We start from the raw sequence: 20408 nt of genomic DNA, 5'->3' as shown, positions 1-20408 counted from the left end.
TGAAGATACGTAATAAACATAGTTTAGTGTAGGTGTGCAAAAATAATTATTTCGTACCTTAACAATATATGTTTATTTTTATGATTACATTTTATTTTTAACACCAGGTAGTGCTGTATTTAAGTATTTACTCATTAATAAGTCACATAATGATATTTGCAATTTTTCTACAATATAAAATTTAAATTTTACCCTTCAAGTTGGTAGTACAATAATGGAGGGTAGTGTAATAAAAAATCCACACACATTTTATCCCTACTTTAGAAGTTGGATAAAAATAACAAAATAGACAAAAATTAAGTCGAATAAACATGTAAACTTGAAACGCAGAATCTGAGATTAACAGACTCTTGCTTTGATATTGTATCTGTGATGAACATAAAAACGTGATGCAGTCAGCAAGTTGAATATCACTGAAAATATCTATAAATCATAGAACACGTTAAAACAAGACGGAATCCACAACTGCAGCAGTACTTGAAACTGTTTTATGCAGAATTAAGAGTATATTAATCTGCGAGACCTTCTTCCCCCTTTTAATTAGCTATATTTTATTTTTGTGTTCTAGTAATATCAAGCGTTGGGTGCGCGAATACCTTATTCGATTTTATTACATATCGGGATTCCTACCAGTCTACTCTCAAACTGATATCATTTTAGTTAGAATTAAAATAAATTAGTAATATATGGGACTTTTGGCGTGATTAATACATTAACTAAAAGGAATTTCTTTTTCTGAGTCCAAAACGAATTAAATCTTAAATCTTTCCAGAGACGACCAAGCGATGAGCAAAGGATTTGTAATTGAAAAACTAACTCGAAGACATTCTATGAGCCGCGGCTAAAAACCAATTAATGAGTTAACCACTGATACATTTATTAGTTACATTGTTAAAATTTGGTACCCTTAATTCAGTTATGGAAAGAAAGTCATAGGGCAATTTTCACTATAGATGGCGGTATTTTTATATCACAGAACATGTGAAAACAACAACAACAAAAACCAGATAGTAAGTTAACCACAAACACGTTTATTAGTTAAATTGTTAAAATTAGTTGTATTTTAACTCATTTTACGGGAAGAAAATCAAAAGGGTAATATTTACTTTGGACAACAATATTTTTTAAAGCATAAGACATATAAATAAACCAGAAGGTGATCCAGCATGGCCAGGTGGTTAGTGTGCTCAACTCGTAATCTGAGAGTCGCGAGTTTGAATTCTCGTCACACAAACATGTTTGCCCTTTCAGTTGTGGGGGCATTATAATGTGACGGTCAATCCCCTTATTCGTTAGTAAAAGAGTAGCCCAAGAGTTGGCGGTGTGCGGTGATGACTAGCTTTCTTCCCTCTAGTCTTTCACTGCAGATATCTCTGGTTTAGCTTTGCGTGAAATTCAAAACAACAAACAAACCAGATACCTAGTTAACTTGTTCATTAATTACATTGTTACCATTTGCTAATCTTAACAATGCAATTAATAAATGTGTTAGCTATTTATGAATTACATTTCCTTACAAAAATTTTAAGAATAATCATAGGGCAATATCCACTTTAAAAGCTACAATGTACAAAGAAATTCATAATAAACACGTACTTTACTATAAATTATGAGAATGTTTTACATAAACTTTAGCACGTGCACTAAATCAGTCAGCCGTTCAAACTTTAAATATGTGTTATTAAATTTAATATTTCTATTATATCTGTTTATCAACATCCTCCAATGTATCTTAATACGTTAACTTATTTACTTTTATCTTATAAAATAATCATAATGGAAAGGAATTCAAGTAGTCTCATGGATTAATTCACACTTGATTTTAAAACAGATAAAAGCGAAACTTTTAATCCAGAATTCTATATTATAAATTAGGATAACAATGCACACTAGTGTTTAAAAATGAAATATAACAAATCAGTTAACATTGTATTCATCGGTAATACTTATAGTTTATCTCACGTTGAACCGCTTAGAAATTTAAAATAAATCATATAATATTAGTGCTAACCTTTGTTAACTTAATTAAACTGAGAAGCCAGAGTCCCAGTGTCGTTGAACACGCTCTACAATTTTATACTTGGATGCATTGTAAGAGTGCCAGTCAATCTCATTAATCGGATCACATCCGGACAAATCCTTGTGGCAGCGGATGCTTCTGGGTCTCAGCCTTTCCTCTTGTAAGTAATTGGAAATGCCCTTGAACTATAGGGCTTCTACGGGTAACATAGTTACTTTATTATTTCAGCTATAGATATGAATATGTAATGCTATTAAACAAAGGTTTCTAATGATCAGAATGCATTAGTTCATTAGTGGACATCTCCGCTAATACCGATATTTCCAGCAGTAATCCCAATAGTATCTCACGAGGTTCGGCGTTTTGAAGAGCTGTAGGAAAATCCTAAATCCATATATTAAGTTAGCAATGCAAAATAGTCCTCATTATAACAATAACGAATAACAAGCAGTTTGAAAGACAACGAGGTTTTCTACGTTAAATATTTTTCGTGTCCTTATAAGTTTCATTAGATCATTAGACATATTGTTTTCATCGTTTTCTATTAAATGCTAGTCGGACAAAAGTGCCGTAGTGGAAAATACGTGGGCATAACATTAATACATATAAGATGATGTTTAGAATTCAATGTTCCTCAAAACACCCCACGTTCATAATACTAGAAACGTTGTTTTGATAAATGTATTTAGTTTTATTGTTTGCATTCGTGATTTCAAAATTATCTCACTATCTCACAATACGTTTAGAAAAGGATAATTACTAGAAATACCTACTAACTTGTAGAAAATACAGGTCTCTGAATAAAGTCTAATAGTTTAAGGTGAAAAATAGGATATGCCCACTGAAATCACCAACAACTTTAGATAGCCACTAGAGCGGGCAAGGAAAATACATGTTCTTAAGCATAAACGTTGTGTTGATATCGTTTGGATAAAATGCATAAGAACAAACTGGGTTCACACGAAGACTAAAACATTAGCCTGAGCTTGTTTTCACTGCGATCCATTCACAAAGAATCTTAATGTTTAAACCAATACTATTATTGTTGGCCCGGGATGGCCAGGTGGGTTAAGGCTTTCGACTCGTAATCCCAGGGTCGCGGGTTCGAATTCCTGTCGCACCAAACATGCTCGCTCTTTCAGCCGTGGGGGCCTTATAATGTGACGGTCAATCCCACTATTCGCTGGTAAAAGAGTAGCCCAAGAGTTGGTGGTGGGTGGTGATGACTAGCTGCCTTCCCTCTAGTCTTACACTGCTAAATTAGGAACGGCTAGCACAGATATCCCTCGAGTAGCTTTGCGCGAAATTCAAAACAAACAAACAAGCTATTAGTGTTTTTACCTCATTAGAATTTTTGTTGAAACATTTAAAAAATCTCACATAATATCACAAGTTTCAGTACCACAAGAACACAAAAACTGATTTTCGAGAGTCAAAAGCTAATATTTCATTCCAAAAGCTTTTTGTATATCTTGTAACATTTCTTTGAAAAACACTTTTATTACGCCTTTCAAAATGTGTAGTGGTGTTATTTCATTGTATACGTGCCAACCTGGTCTCACTATTGAAACGTTAATCAGGTAATGTTTTTACCATCAGCCCTTAAACGTTACTGAAATATAATAACATTTTACTGCCTTTACCATCATGCATAGCTTGGTAACTCAGCAGAGTGCTGCCATTAGTGTTTCCATGATAAACTTGTAAATTATCCTACATACTCGAGGAGTGGTGTAGGAAGCTGAAGATGTTGACGCAACCCACTCCTGGTTGATACAATTTCTGTTAAATAAAGAGGTTTCAGTTTTGTTTAATAGTTTTTAGCATCTAATTATAAAAATTGTTCTAGCGTCAAAGTTAATGAGCATAAACTTTAAAATCATAACACAACGTTAGAACAAAATACTTTATCATAAATTCTGTTATCACATTTTTTGAGGCATGCTTGTTAGCAGCGTCGATGATCTCAGGATGTTATATATTAATATCAGTAGAATTGATTATTACTGTTAACTTGAAACCAACAATGCAAGCTAGTCATATGCTACATTGTTGGGTTTGTAAATTGTAGTTTGTAAAATTGTACTCAACAAAACTGAAAATTTGCTTTACCCGAGAAAAATATTATACTTTTTGCAATAATATTTTTCTTACAAGTAAATTAAACCCACATATTTTCCCCTTAGACCTACATTTCCGTTAAATGACTTAAACAATCTGTAGAGGCAGTGACATTTAAGGATTGTTTGAAATTTGTTACCTGAGTGAAGTTTCACTGGCGAAACTTAGTTGAAATGTTTAGTAAGCAGTGGCGTGGAGGTAGGCCTCTTGGTAGAGAGCTATGTCCCCAGCAGCAATCTTTTAAGATTTTTTAAAATTCTCTATTTACTGGGACTCTCATTGACATGTATTGGTTGTTTACTTTTATGGGTGGGGTAATAATACTATGCGACTATAACCGAAAAGGTTTAATTGCAGTTTGGAACAGCAGTTCTGTTTCACAAATATGTAGAAAAAGATTCTGAAGTAATTTCGGCTTTTTTATCGTTAAAAAGAATAAATATGCACTTTCTAAAGACAAAAAAATCTATTTATTGATTCTTTGCCCACTTCTGCTTCCAAATTAAAACATTTCAGAGATGCCACTCATAGAAATTAATGTTATTACTTGCAAATTATAATCAGTATATTATGAGGGAAAGTCACAATAGTATCTAAACACTAACATATTCTTCAAAATATTCTTTGACGAAATCAGATGATGAGATTAATCAAAACAGTCTTGATTGTTTGACTACTAAATCACTGTCTAAACAGGACCTAGGAAAATTAAACTCTCTTTAAATACACACGAAATGCCTAAACAACTTTTGTTTGACATGTTCGTCTTTAATATTATGCATGATTTATGAGTTGTATGTTGGTTTGGTACACCTGTTTTCAATTAATAGATAAATGTCATGATTATTTTGTATTAAATTCTCTTTTTCATGTTACTTTATTTCTAGGAGTAGTAAAATAATTTCCTCCCTTTACTTTTGTCAATCGTCTTTGATTTCAAACCCCTTCTCAGTTCAAAGTAAAGTTTGGCTCTAAGGTATTTGGTTTCCAGCTGCTTGGGGATGCACTTGTTTGGTGGTAAGTTTTGTGATCGAGTAGACGGGAGTGGGCCTTGCACGTGTGTGGAGCTGCAGGATCCCAGTATTTCATGTATTTGTGATCGTAAGAACTTCAACAGTTTTCTATGGGCTACTGTCACCGTATTTGAGGTAAGACCGTTTCAGTTTTTAATCAACAGTTGTATATTTTAATACTTTACATTTTACAAAGATATTTTATTGCATATTTAGAAATATTTTGGAGACAGTATCGTTTAGTAAAGAGTTTATGTTATAATATGTAGGTTGTGTGATTTTTCGCGAAAACAGAATATATTTGAACTAAAGGAAATATTGATACTAAAATGTTGAGAAACTTTAATAATTAAAGTTTACTTTTTGTAATAAAAATGTTAATTTTAAAGTACCATCTTGATTTTAACTGAATAGACATACAATGATATAGGAAAATGTAAGTTTGATTAGAAATATCTACGAATCTTTATTGTATATTCAGTAAACACATTTGAGATACAGTGTCAAGAAGAAACATATACTTACGTAGTTTCTCTTGGTCTGGTGGTTAGATACTCGTCTCGCACTCGAAACCCTTCGCTAAGGATGCTCGTTCTTTCGGCCGTGGCGTTATTGTAATGTGACGGTCAATCCTATTACTCGTTTGTAAAGGATATCCCAATATTAGAATGTTTTGACTAATTGCTTTTCCTTTAATCTTTCATTTCAAAATTAGGGACGGCTAGCTCAGTTAGTTCTCGAAAAGCTTAGAACGAAATTGAAAATCAAATGGACCTTTTCCTGTATCATTCGAGTTTAAAACGGAAGGAAATGAAAATATTTCTACCTTTTCTAGTTGTATGTTAGCGAGTGAAATAATTATATAAATGTGTGCTTAACTCAGATATTGTAAGTAATCACTCCTGTGAAACATCAAGAGGTTCAAGTCTTGATGGTCACTATATATTATAAAGCATAATGGATATTCAAATTATTATCTTCGCAGCTACACAAAGAAAATAATAAAAGTGCAAAATAGAACATAAAAAGCAAATATATCATATATTATACATTTATACTGGGTCATAAAACACTATAGAGCATACTTTTGAAATGGAGTTTCATACCACATTTCGTGTTTAAAATTTATATTGCGTAATTAACGTGTTTATATCTTTCATTGAAAGGTAATTTTAAACATTTATGGTTCAGTTTCAGAAGAGTTTCTTACTAGTTTATTTAATTGTGATTTGAAATATCATAAAATGTGGGGAAAAAACACCATTTTTGAAACTATATTTCTTTAAGTATAAACATCTTCTAAGGCTGGAAACATTCGAATTCCCATCTCCAAATTAGATGGCAACCATTAGGTCATTTAAGCATTCCAGTCGCTAATGAGAAAGTCGATTTGCAAATGACGCCTTCTGGACGTTAATGATAATAATTAGTATCCAGAATTAAAATATTTGACATCAAAACTAATAAACAAAATATCTATAATTATGCTAGGCTCCCTGAAATTTAAAAACTTTACAGAAAAAAATAAAAGGTTTAATAAATGAAAAATGTATTTTATCATCTATTATCCTACGCGAAATGCAAAATGAAACAAAATAACTTATCTATGAACACAGTGATAACAAAGAGACATTGCAATGTTTTTTATTGAGAAAAAATTACGATATATTGACATTTTTTTCGCGTAACTTCTCTTTCACTTCATTACATTTTAACTTAAGTAAGTCTTTACTGCAAAACCCAGTTTAATTTAACTAGTTTTTGGTATATTGCTTAATGAAATGAATGAAATATTTTTTAAGAGATCGTTGTTTTTAAACGTACAGCAGTTACGTACAAAACGTTTGTAATGATGAACGAAATGTAAATATTTTGTAATATTTCTTGAACATTGAACATACATTAACTTTAAGCTTATACGGAAGTTATGATGATTTGTACAAGTAGCTGATTTTTCTCTAATTCATTGAAACATTATTGTTATTGTACAATTGTTTTATTGTGTTTTGATTTTACTTCTTGGGCTGTGTGTAGCGTAAAGTTTAGTGTGCTGGATTATACATCCGAGAGTTTATTGTTCACATTTTGTTGCCACGAAATAGCGTTCAGGACTTAGGGGCAGTGGGTGCGTGATGAGAGTGGCAGTGAAACTCTCCTGTTAAACTAGAGTAACTCAAGATTTAACAGCGGATACTTTTGACTAGCTGCCTTTTCTCTAGGCTAGCAGTTCGAAACAATTAGGAACGGCCAGTACGGATTGCCTTTGTGAAGCTTAGAGCAACGTTCTGAAAGAAACATATTTAATATTATTATTCAATTAAATTATTAAATCATTGTTTTTGCTTTCTTCTCTCTACCCTCCACTGCTCAGCGGTAGGTTTGAGTGTTTATAACGGTGAAATTCGGGGATGGAAACGTGAGGGAAGCGTAGCTATTGTTAATAGTGATTCTCTTTAGATGTTTTGGATCTTTTGCGAAAATGCAGTTACGATTGTGCAAATGGCCCGGCATGGCCAAGTGGGTTAAGGCGTTTGACTCGTAATCTGAGGGTCGCGGGTTCGAATCCCTCTTGCACCAAACATGCTCGCCCTTTCAGCCGTGGAGGTGTTATAATGTGACGGTCAATCCCACCTTTCGTTGGAAAAAGAGTAGATTAATAGTTGGCGGTGGGTGGTGATGACTAGCTGCCTTCCCTTTAGTCTTACACTGCTAAATTAGGAATGGTTAGCGCAGACAGCCCTCGTGTAGCTTTGCGCGAAATTTAAATACTAAACCAGCAATAGGTATATCGTTTCTAGTACTCAAAATATTAGCTTATATTACAAAATATATAGGGTTTAGTTACTGTTTTTTAACTTTCTTTAACTTAGTCGGTTTTTTCTGATCTTTTTTTTCAATTTACCCACTTTTCACTATTCTTAGCTATATTTCATTAAATATAGTAAATTTAATTATTGGTATGGTGTGAACCTTTTTCTAAGATGGCTAAGCATATTTATAATTGCGGCACAGCAGTATCCTTGTGGACTCAAACCGCTAAAAACCGGGTTTCTATACTCGTGGCGGGCAGAGTACAGATATTCCATGTGTAGCTTTGTGCTTAATTATAAACAAACAAATGTTTATAATTAATTATATTTGTCATAATACATTGGTTTTAAGTTTATTATTAATTTTGACTCTACTTTTCAATTCAGTCCTTTAGGTTTTTAAAGAAAAGTATAAAAATGTATTTCAACCACACTATGTCCGACACATCCATTGATAACAAAGCATTTTGTCCAATAGAAAGCTCATCAGGGCTGAGAGTGATGAAAATTTAGTATGCCGATACGTAGATTCAGGATCAATGGATTGTGCATCTTTACCGCCGAGAAAATCTAAATTTTGTACTGTAAGATCATGGATGCATTATTAAAGTTAAGGTCAAACTATATTATTCAATTAGAGTAACACAATAGTTGGTGGTAAGAGACTATAATTAGTTGTCTTCCCTCTAGTCTAACACTTCAAAATTTTTATTGATAAAAGTCTTAATACCCATACCAGCTGTTCTGAGATACATTTTTATTTCAAGTGGGTTTCTCGTAATCAAGAATTACTTTAAAATTTGAGACCACTAGTACAGGTGTTCGAGAAATTCAACACATAAATAAATATCATGAGGTCGTTTATTTGTCTGGGTAGTACTATTTATATAAGCTGTTTCTTTCAAAAAACAATTGTTTGAATGCTACGCTTTTTAACTTTTCTAAGCAGGATTATTATTAAATACACTTATTGTAAGGCATGATGAATATGGTGTGGCTAAAATGTTACCATACACTCTTTTTGAAAATACCTAAGGAACTGAATAAAGAATGTGGTGTTAAAAATATATAGTCTAACAATACTTTCATATGCAAAGTATAAAATTAATAATAGTTCTTAATGCCATGTAGGTTTTAAGATCTTTTAATTTACCATTTAGTAACTTAGATTAAAAGAAAATGTGGCTTCGCTACAAATTTATTATTCAGTATTATACATTGAAATAACTGTTTGACAATGGCACAACAGATCTGTTTTACTAAAGGCAAAACTATAAACTATTATAAACTACATTTTCAATTTTACCTTTTGTGAAAATAAATTTGTAATGTCATTAATTATTGTATTTGCTTTTCTGCTGTTTTGGTTATCTTCATAAAATTCGTAATTTGAACCATCAGTGTAAGTAATAATGTCACCATTTCTTTTATTCGGCATCCTTCATTTGTATATGATGATGTTATAATGTAGTTGATGTTTGTTTTTTATTTCATACATTTAAGTTGAATTTATATCTGTTTATTAGACAATGTTTTGGTCATTTTTGCCATTGCTTTGTGCGTAAATTTATTACCTTTTATAATATACTTCCTACTTATAAATAGTCAACCATGTAGGAGAGAACAGCAGTGTTGATAATTTTAGGATAATAGTGTTGCGTTCTAAAATTCACCTTTTGCCATCTTTTTTAGGAATATATTTTCAGTTAATAGCGTAAAATAAACAGTTTGTACAGAGGAGTTTTCATCCACGAATGAAACTATTTGTAATAATGAGCTAATGAAAATATACTGGTTGAGATCTTTACTTCTTTCAGTATTTCGAAACGCTTTTAGGTTTTAAATTAAATCATCATTATTATGGAGTTGAATTTGTTTTTAGGGTTAATATAATAAAATACTTAAAACCCAATAGTATTCGGATTTATGCTATGAGGCTCGACATGACCAGATGGTTAAGGCGCTCGACTGGTAATCTGAGGGTTGCAGGTTCGAATCTCCGTCACACCAAACATGCTCGCCCTTTCAGCCGTGGGAGGATTATAATGATACGGTCAATCTCACTATTCGTTGGTAAAAGAGTAGCCAAATAGTTGGTGATGAATGGTGATGACTAGCTGATTCCCTCTAGTTTCACATTGCTAAATTAGGGATGCTAGCGGAGATAGCCCTCATATAGCTTTGCGCGAAATTCAGAATAAACCAAATAAAAATAAACCTATAGTATGTAAAACATTTTTAGGTGAGAGTGAATTACAAACATCATTTTTATTATAAAGCTAAAATTGTTTTATCACATTATTTGATACGCTGAAACTTCTAGTAGCACAAACACAAAATGCTAAAAAATAAATGATCAGCTTATGGATAAAGCATAAAGTCTGTGTATGTGAATGTGTCTATTTGTCCGTTATCTAAGTACCACTAACTAGGTCGCTGGGCGAATCTTTGTGAAATGATAGTTTAGAAAAATGGTATATTTATTTGGGGTTTAGAAAATCCCACACCCCTCATTATTGCTGTTATTGAATATTTGTTGTCTTTAACGTAAATTACCGTTAACCACATGCAAAGTTGGCGGCGCGTCATTACACCGAAAAAAAATAGAACTCGGGGAAAAACACACAAATTTCTTATATCTCCAAGAGTGCGTTAGCAGTCTCTGTGGTGGAATGCAATGAAAAAAAATTGCAAAAATTATTACAATAATACATAAACTAAGTTGAAGCTACCACTTAAACAGTCGTCATAAAGCTGATATGAAGAGCTATTTTTGAGCTACACCAATTTCTCACTTTGACTCATGACCTTTCAACTTTGGTCCATAAGACGCTTTTGCAGCCAATTACCAACTATTAATTAATCACGTGAAACACCGTAGAAAGATATTAAGAGCTAAATGTTTATAGTGAATAACAGAAAGCACCCACTATATCCACTATTCGGCCACTACCTTTCCTATAAAATCACCCTGACGTAAAATGTATACTATGTATTAAGTATATACATAGTGAGTTTTTAAAGTTTATATAAATCTTTGGGTGAAGTTATAATGAATATTATAATAATATGTTTTCTTACATGAATTGTCTGAAAATTAGGCTTTCCGTGTTACTTATTACAGCATTCATAATCCAGACAAAGGGTGGGTACCTCAGTTGTTATGTTACAAATCTCATGCTCCAAATCATTAGAAGCCTTCAAGAAGCTAGTGGTAATTTTAGAGACTTACAATGATAAAATCCGGGGCTTTATTTCCAATAGTGGACAGGATGAATATAGCCCATTACATAGCTTTGCATTGAAAAAAAGAACAATAAAAACTGCTGCTACTTTAAAAATATATTGATTCCATTACTAAAATAATTACGCAATCGAAAGTTATATCTGCTTTTATAGTATGCATTCTATAATGTTAAAGTTTGTACTTAAATGTTTTTAAACTTAGAAAAAACGATACTTTTTGAGCCATTTTTCTCAAAATTAAAATAGCTTTTAGTTTTAAAGTTCTTGATTTCAGAAAATGAAGATACGTTTACGAAATCCTACTGTTAAAAATAACAGTTCAAATACTTTTTAAGCGATGTAAAATCTTGACGAATAAGAACTACTAATTGTTATGTAGGATACCGTCAAAACACGCATATAACTATGAAGCTTTCTCACGACGCTTCAAAATTACATATAAAAAATTACAGTTATAAGAAAACTTTAACATTTTTCTTCGATGATCAAATTATTTGATCCCATTCCAAGTGTCTACGATATACAAATAGAATCAATACATGATTTCTTTATCCTTTAAATTGTATTTCGTGAATTCTACTAGACCTTAAGTGGAACATCTTTCCCTATATATTTATTTTTGTAAAACAAGATGGTACTATAATTAGTTATTTTTTATTTTAGATTTTGACCCAGGAAGACTGGAATTTGGTACTATTTAACGGAATGGAGAAGACGTCACACTGGGCTGCTCTTTACTTTGTTGCCTTGATGACATTTGGGAATTACGTTCTTTTTAACCTGTTAGTGGCTATTTTGGTAGAAGGATTCTCAGCAGAGGTATTAAATGCAACACGTGTTTGATCTAATTTTGTAAGTTAGCTGATTGGTTCACTAAGTTCTAAGATAGAAATAAGGTTTTAATATTATTGTTTCCTCACTGCTTCAAGACCCGAGAATTAAAACAAATAATAATAATAACTTTCTTTTAAACACAAATATTATCGTACATTCTCTATTGTAAATTCATTGACTAGTTACCTTATTAAGAGTTCTTACTTAATATCGTGCGTGTTAGGTCAAGTTTTGCCGTTAATTTTGTCTGGATATAACATCATCCAGACTCCAGAAGATGCTTTGTTCAACTGTAGTCCATTTTTCTTGAAATGTGATCTGCTGCAGTTCATTTCCAATTGAGGTTATTATCAAAAGATTACGAGAGTGAATGAAACATTGAAATTTATCTCAACATGCTCAGTCATACTCGTCTCCAATAATTGTGTTAGTCAAGGAAGATTATTAAAGTCATTGTCTATCATGGTAAATAATACACCATTGTGATATGGACGTGATTGGCAGCAAGATTTGAGTACATTGTAGATATTAGTCAACTTCTAAACGGGTAAAAGGATCCAACTCCTGCGACGAGAACGTTCATAAACCATTACACTACCTCTATCAATCTGCACTATAGGGGAAGTGTAGCCAGAATTTAGTATCTTATGTGGATTTCTAAGTTTGTACTTCCTGTACAGGTAAGAAACCCAATTCGTCAGATCACATCGCTTCCTTCCAGTAAGTTATTGTCTATACTACGCTTTTCAAGCACCAGTAAAGGCAGTCATTGCCTTTTCTAGTATTATATTCTTTTTTTTTTAATGTTAGTGTTGGTGACACTTTACTATTGATGAAATAAACACGTTTTGATAACTACGCCCCTGGGTCCTGCATGGCCAAATGATTAAGGCGCTCGACTCGTAATCAGGGGGTCGGGGATTCGAATCCTCGTCGCACCAAACATGCTTGCCCTTTCAGCCGTGGGGGCGTTATAATGTGACGATCAATTCAACTATTCGTTAGTAAAGGAGTAGCCCAAGAGTTGGCTGTGGATTGTGATGACCAGCTGCCTTCCCTCTTGTCTTACACTGCTAAATTAGGGACGGTTAGCGCAGATAACCCTCGTGTATCTTTGTGCGAATTTCAAAAACAAACAAGCTTCTATGTGCCTGGTATTTACTGTATTCTGCAATTAAGCATTAGTTATATGCAGAAGAAAGTGAAGGTTATGATTAACCACTGAGTAAGAACCACTTATGTACCAGATAAAATAACAGTAAAAAAAATAGTTCGATTTATATCAAACAGCATTTAGAATACTTATTAAATATTTTAAAGACCTTTATAAATTCTACATAATTGTTTATGCAATATCTTTACAAGCTTTCATAATAGCTATACGCAAACCTTTACTTATTTCCCACAAAAAACCTGTAAAGTTATTCTTGTACAGAATATCTTTAAAAATTTCGCAAGAGTTCTTAAAAAGTGGGGAATACCCTGTGTTTACCTACTGTCTTTCAGTAAACACCTGCTACATCATATGATCAGTGTATCTCATATTTGCAAATAAGTGTGTGTGTGTCCTAGTAAAGTGTCAGTTTAGTGCATTGGTTCAGTAGAAAATAATACGTTACGTAATTATTTTTTCAACATGACTTTTCTTTTTATATAGGACGATAGGAAAAAAAGTAACGACAAACTTGAACATGACAGTCAGGATAATTCATCATCTAAGAAACATCAGATGAGTGAAAGCCCCAAGTACAAACCTAAGCCACCTGGTGCTGAATCAGTCAACTATCACATCAAAGGTTGGTCGATTTATTTACTGTCTTCAAAGGAGGGATCATTCAAGCCACTAGTTTAGTAACTAAAGGTCTTGTAAACACGAATAAAACCATCTATATTTTTCACTAATGAGTATGGCTTCGGGATCTTGTAAGAAAACATTATTTTCTTGTTGCAAAACTCTAGAACTGTATTGTTTGTATTGTTGTAAACTTGAAATTTTAAAAAAATCAGTGTGTGATATAACGTGGAAAATGCGTTTCGTATAAAATGTAATTTGCAACTCCAACCATAAATACGTTTTAATAGAAAACAAAGACCAATGCGTTTTATTACAAACATTTTATTTAGGCAGCAGAATACAAGGCAAAGAACCATTCCAGGTTTCCTCTAGTAGGAACTGGAACAATTTTCCGCGGGATGCGTTCTTCCCGCCAGTCATCACCCACACAGCAGCCACGCCCCAGGGATCTCCATGTGCTACTGGAGAGTCGTCAATTCGAGATTTCACTAATCGGCTGTCTCCTTCTGTGGCGTACAGTATTAGCAACAGTTCACTCACTTCAATGGATCAGTCTCTAGTAGGCATATTTACTATTTCTCTTTTGTGTGTTTGCTAATATACCAACAAATATTGTTTTTTTACAATTCTCTAACATATCAATAATAAAAGGTTAGAATAAGAACACGTGTAGCTGAACGCCATCTTGTAAGATACTTAAAACAATTACAGATTATAAAAAAGTGTTTACAAATTTTATGAAGTAATGCAAACTAAAGTGTTTTAAGAAGTCAACATTACGTCACTTTTATTAGAATATAATCAGTCGTATAAGTTTTCGTCTGTTTGTTATTGTACTTACAACTTTAATTCTTCAGCGAACAATTTTTCATTTCTGAAATAAACAGTAACACATTATTCCTAGCGATATTAGACTAGTCTTACTATACAAATTACGTAACTTTAATCGTTTAGTACTTTTGTCGGTGTTTTTAAGCCTTGACAGTATCACACGTTTTCAATTTACGTTGATTAAAAAGCAGGAGATATGCTATTTAAAGCACGTCTTACCACGAGAAAGATTTAGCTGAAAAAACTTTTTCGTCGACACCTCACTTGGATTTTAACTACAAATGCCGTTCAGAATGTTAATTAAAACTTTTGCTAATTGCATATTAATGCCGAATAAATGATAAGAGAGATGATATTCCTTACGTTATTTTACAACATGTGCACTATCCTATTTGTATTTTGAAGACGGCTGTTATGGGTTTTAAAACTTTAATTATAATACAGGACAAGGTTTCGACTTTCTGAAGATGATCTAAGAACGTTGAAACATTCTTCTGTACTTTATTTTAATTAAAGTTTTAATACCGATACCAGCCGTCTGTAGAATACATTTTTACCTTAACTGGATTTCTCGTCATCATGAATATCATATTTGATTCTTCCTTTCAGAGAACTTGCGATTTTTCCGGTGGTCGGCACTCTCCGTGTTTGGACAAACACTCCGTGAATTATGGTCAGAATAAAACAGGTTTATCCGCACCTGTATCGCGGCGGCCTTTCCAACTACAGCGTGTGAGAACTTCTAAAAAAAGCCAGGTGTTAACCAGTGATTCTGTTCTCTCACGAAAACTGGATTATATACAGGTTATTGAAAGCTCAGATCTTGGTCAAATTCCGGTAGCCCTAAAGCCAGAAGACATGCAACTTCTTGATACTGGGGAGCACAGAAGTCATCTGTCTCCTAAATCCCCAAGAAACACTGATAATCAGTCGATAAAGCTCATAAACATGAACAACATCGTGTCCTCTGACCCTGAAAAATGCACACATAGTCAGTCATCTCTCTCTGCACAAAAAGGATACACGGAATTTACTGCTCTTCCAGAACACACTGGTGTTTGTTCTTCCTCTCTTCTTGAAGTCCTTGAGTCCCAAGAGCACTCTTCTGAATCTCCATCAGATGACACTAGTGTTTCTTCAGAAACTTTAGCAGACGGTAGTAGCTTAACATCTGAAGTTCAGCCACGTGACGCTAGTACGTCTTTTGGATTTCTCCGATATGATAGTAAAATCTCTCCAGATTCAGCATCAGATAGCATAAGCCTGTCTTCTGCGACCATTACGCACTGTAGTAGCCTGTCTTCTGAGTCTTTTGCCTACGCTAGTGGTCTTTCTTTCGAGACTTTGAAATACGGCAGTAGCATGTCTTCTGAGATTCTAAAAAATGGCGGTAGTCAATCATCTGATACACTAAAAAATGCCAATAGTCTTTGCTCCCAAACCGTAGAAGATGGTAGTAGCCTTTCTTCTGATACTTTAGGACACAGTAACGATTTGCCTTTTGAATATGCATCTATGGAAGAAAGGCAAGATGTGTCACAGGAATACCTGGAGCACGAAGACATTGGTTCTACTACAGACAACATACAAAAATGTTTTCTAGGAACTGCAGATCCTACTCCTATCGATCCTTCAGAGAAACCGACAGTACAAACATTTCTCGTGTCATCTGAGGTATATTAATTATATATATATATTTATTTATTTCGTAGATTACTGTGTTTCGTAAAGTCCGAAGAATGACACATTAAACGTTCTTTGATATAGAATTCGCACAACGCTGTAAGAAACACAAGTGAAATTGTTAATTTATCGTAATTTTAATACTCTTTTTTTATATTTCGAAAATATTAAATTTAGTACGATTTATGTTTTTATTTCAAAACTATGAAGAGTCTTCTGTGGGAGTATATTGGCTACCTAAGATAAAAAAAAATGTAGTACTGTGCAAAGGTGCTTGGACAAAGTCAAAAATTAGTTTTCATGCAACTTTTAAAAAACAATAGAAGGTAATTTATAGGTGAAATATCAACATTTTATTAATCTTTATATTTAGTACAACAGAAACTCTGTAGAAGTTCTTGAGTTCAGTAAACAACTGATTTTTGTGTGTTCCTCCTTTTGCTTTAATAACTGCGGACAATCTTTCAGGAATTATTGCAACACTTTTAATCAAAGTGTTTTTTGGAATTTTACTCCAAACGTCTCTTATACACTCCTATAAAATTTCTTTGGAAGCAACTTTTGAGTTGTCAACTTTTCGATCTATTATATCCCACATCTGTTGAATTGGGTTGAGATCGGGGCTGTATGGGGGCCACTGCATTATTCAAATGATTCCAACAGTGTCTTTCTTAGCTAATTAATATCTGCATAGGTTGGACGAATGTTTGGGATCATTATCTTCTAGGCAGTAGACGTCTTTACCAATAATACACAAACCACTGGGTATATCATGATGAATGAGTATCTGATGATACTTGTGCTAGTTCATAATTCCATGTATTTTGCAGATGTATTCTATTGTCTCACCAGAAAAAAAAAACACTTCCTAAATCATCACATTGCCACAACCATGGTTTATGGTAAGTGCTAAGCATGGAAGTAAGTATCTTTTACCTTTCTTTCGCCGGATCTGTAACCTACGCTTTCAATTAAATATCTCAAACTTGGACAACAAAACTTAACAGTTAAACACTGTTTTATCAAGGTTTATTTGGGGTGCAGTATTGAATTGATTTTTTTCTAGCATATTCTGGTACTATATACTAGCTCCTTGCTAGTTTCTATATAGCTAAGACAATGTATGGTGTACCATGACAGTTATTTTAGATCGTAAATTTGATCAGTATGTTCTTTCAAGCAGAACTCTTATATCCTTGGTACAGGTGTATGTGAATTCTAAATAATGATAAGTATTCTCAAACTGGCTCATTCAGTTGTCAACAAGGATAAGTGCAGCAGTACCATAGTGTTGAAATTTACATTCTGTAATAATATGGAGGAATTCCTTGTCCTAACACTTTTACACAGTATTATATATTTATCTATCAATGATTTTATTGGGATTTGCTTTGGTAGTTTTTGTGTGTTTTTCGAAATGCTTTCTGCTGTTGCACGATAAATGTGAAAACATTTTATTATTAATTTTATCAATGTAACAATAATTGTATTTCATCTGTACAATTAGTTTGGTTGTTTTTTTATGTAGGTTACTGTGTTTTATATTTTTAAGTTTCGTTTGTTTCTTATCAAAGCATAGAGTATCCTGTTCTGTTAGATTTAGTTTGCTTTAGAAACCACTTGTTTTTTATTTGATGTTGTTGGTTTTTTATAAATTTTCTTGTTTACCACTTTGTTAGACTTTTATGTTTTCAAAAAAAATGTTTACTTCTTTGCTCATAACGCAATCGTAATCTTCGTAAAGCGTTTTGCAAACTGTAATGCTAGGTTTAGAGTATTTTCTTTGTGTCTTGCAGTTTCCACTATATGTAATTTCCTCTGTATTTTGTTGTTCTCTATGAAATCTTCTGTGTACTGTATTTTAAGTGTAATTATGTTTCCAGGAAATCTGATAAGTTTGTAATTTTGCTTTGCTTTCCTGAACAACATTACGCTTGTTTCTGTGATTCTAGATTTCGTGGATTTTCTACAAACTTTACAATTTCTAAATATCACTGTTGTTGTTTTCTTGAAAAAAAAAAACCCAACAACATTTGTGTGGCTATAGTTCAGTGTATTTTCAAATCAAATGTCTGTATGACCAGTAAGGCTTGATGGCTTGTAATGAAACTATCTACGTCTTCATTTTCAAAGTAATTTTTACTTATAACTGGACGGTATAAAGTATTGGTTGGTCTGTCTTTTTTTCTTCTGCACTTTTTTTGTCTTGTTCTTAAATTTGTCTTGTTCTTAAGGCTAGCATGTTTTACGGAATATGATTATAACCGTATTTCGATTTTTTTTAAAGTAAAGGTGATATCTAATTATTGGTTGGCGTGTATTCCAATATTTAGATAGTATTTGTACTGATGTATTATAATTATTTTTATAGCTGCTTCTGACAAAATTAATTACATCTGTACTTTTTTCACTCAGGTAATTATATATATAATTGTATATATCCGTAGTTTTAATGTATTCGCTGTTATTGTTTCGGTATTGTCAGTTTTTAAACATTTTCGAAGAAACTGTAAGTAGTCAATTTGGTATATCTTACAGGAAACTTTTGTCGTAATATTAATTTATGCTGGCGTTTATATATGGTATTACTTACTGGTTTAGTGTTTATAATAATGAAACTGTGTATGAAATATTAGTTCAGTGTGACATGTGATTTTATTTGAAAGCGCGTAGTAAGTGTGTTGATAGTCACTCATAAGATTCCCAGGAAGTAACTGTGACAAAAATGGATCTGTACATTTAGTGATATGTGGGGGTATTAGCTAACTTTGTAGTTGTAGTTTGGTACATTTCCGGAAACTAATATTGTTTGTTACTCTCATCATTAATTTTCTTGGAATTGTTTTTTGTTAGTTTTTTTATAGTAACTTGAATGTGATAATAAATTTTGGTGTGCACTTTTAGTTTGGTCTTCCAGTGATACAGCGGTATGTCTTCGGACTCGCACTGCTAGAAATCGGATTTCGATACCGGCTGTAGGCAGAGAACACATAGCCCATTGTATAGCTTTGTACTTAATTAAAACAATCAAGCAATCGATGTTTTAGTTTGATGTATTTGAGGAAATCTGTTTTATTAGTGTACTTCTTGGAAAGTTTGATGCAGTACACACTATAATCGGTTAGGAGTGTTTTCCGGAACTGTTTCGTTTTAGTTTAATGTGTTTTTTAGGAAACTGGTCGTGACCATGGAAGCTGCAGTTCGATAGGCGAACAACAGGATGACCAGCATCTTGTAGATAAGAAAGTTTCTAATGACTTCCAGAATGGGTCTGACTCGGACATGGAAATCTGTTTAGATTTGCAGAACATGTCATTACTGCATACACAAAGGTAAAATTTCTATATCTGATGGGATGTTTACATATAAATTAACAGAAGACAAAAACAACTACTAATTGCTAAATGCAATAACACGTCTAGACACTTGTCACTGAATACTACCACACTTGTGCAATTGTCGATTAACACAATGTTAATTAAATGTGTAAGTATTATGATTTTAAACATGTTAAAGGGACAGATAAATATATTAACGCTTCGTAGATAGAAATCCTAAATTGTGTAACCTGGAATTGCACTAATTTTGATTCCAGAATATTTGAAGCTCGTGATGATCCAAAAATGTTTAAAAATAATTATTTTTTCCCAGTGTATACTTATTGTATAATCTGTAATTTTTGTTAATCTTTTTTTTTATATGTTTGTGTTTTCTTAATATTATAATTTCCATTGTATATTTGTTTATGTTCTGTGTTCACTTTTACTGTTTGTTTATGTCCTGTGTTCACTTTTACTGCTTTTTTATTTATTCGTTCTTTCTTTATTAGCTTTTCCATTTCGTTTTGAAACCTTTTTTTACTATCACGTTTCGTTGCTTTCTTCTTTGCACCTATCTTTTCACCGAATTGGCCAGATTTCAACAGTCACGTCTACAGATTTTCTATTCATTATAAATAATATCAACAAATTTTCAGTTTTACTCTTTCTTCTTCTGAAGAAGAAACGTGAAATCTTCAAAGCGCTCCCTCCTGGTGAAGCAACGGAATGTCTGCG

At 32.8% G+C, this 20408-nt stretch overlaps 1 protein-coding gene across 1 annotated transcript in view; it reads left to right on the top strand.

Annotated features, from left to right (window-relative positions):
- Nucleotides 1–20408, top strand: part of LOC143225909 (voltage-dependent T-type calcium channel subunit alpha-1G-like) — a 277496-nt gene that overhangs the window by 208908 nt on the left and 48180 nt on the right. Inside the window, exons 12-17 of the mRNA XM_076456105.1 lie at nt 5133–5289; nt 11874–12029; nt 13702–13840; nt 14169–14398; nt 15280–16344; nt 19525–19685. Coding sequence (XP_076312220.1) covers nt 5133–5289; nt 11874–12029; nt 13702–13840; nt 14169–14398; nt 15280–16344; nt 19525–19685 — 1908 coding nt within the window. The remainder of the gene's footprint in view (nt 1–5132; nt 5290–11873; nt 12030–13701; nt 13841–14168; nt 14399–15279; nt 16345–19524; nt 19686–20408) is intronic.

Source organism: Tachypleus tridentatus, chromosome 9, assembly GCF_004210375.1.
Source record: "Tachypleus tridentatus isolate NWPU-2018 chromosome 9, ASM421037v1, whole genome shotgun sequence".
Taxonomy (NCBI): Eukaryota; Metazoa; Arthropoda; class Merostomata; order Xiphosura; family Limulidae; genus Tachypleus; species Tachypleus tridentatus.
This window is presented reverse-complemented; position numbering and strand designations above follow the sequence as displayed.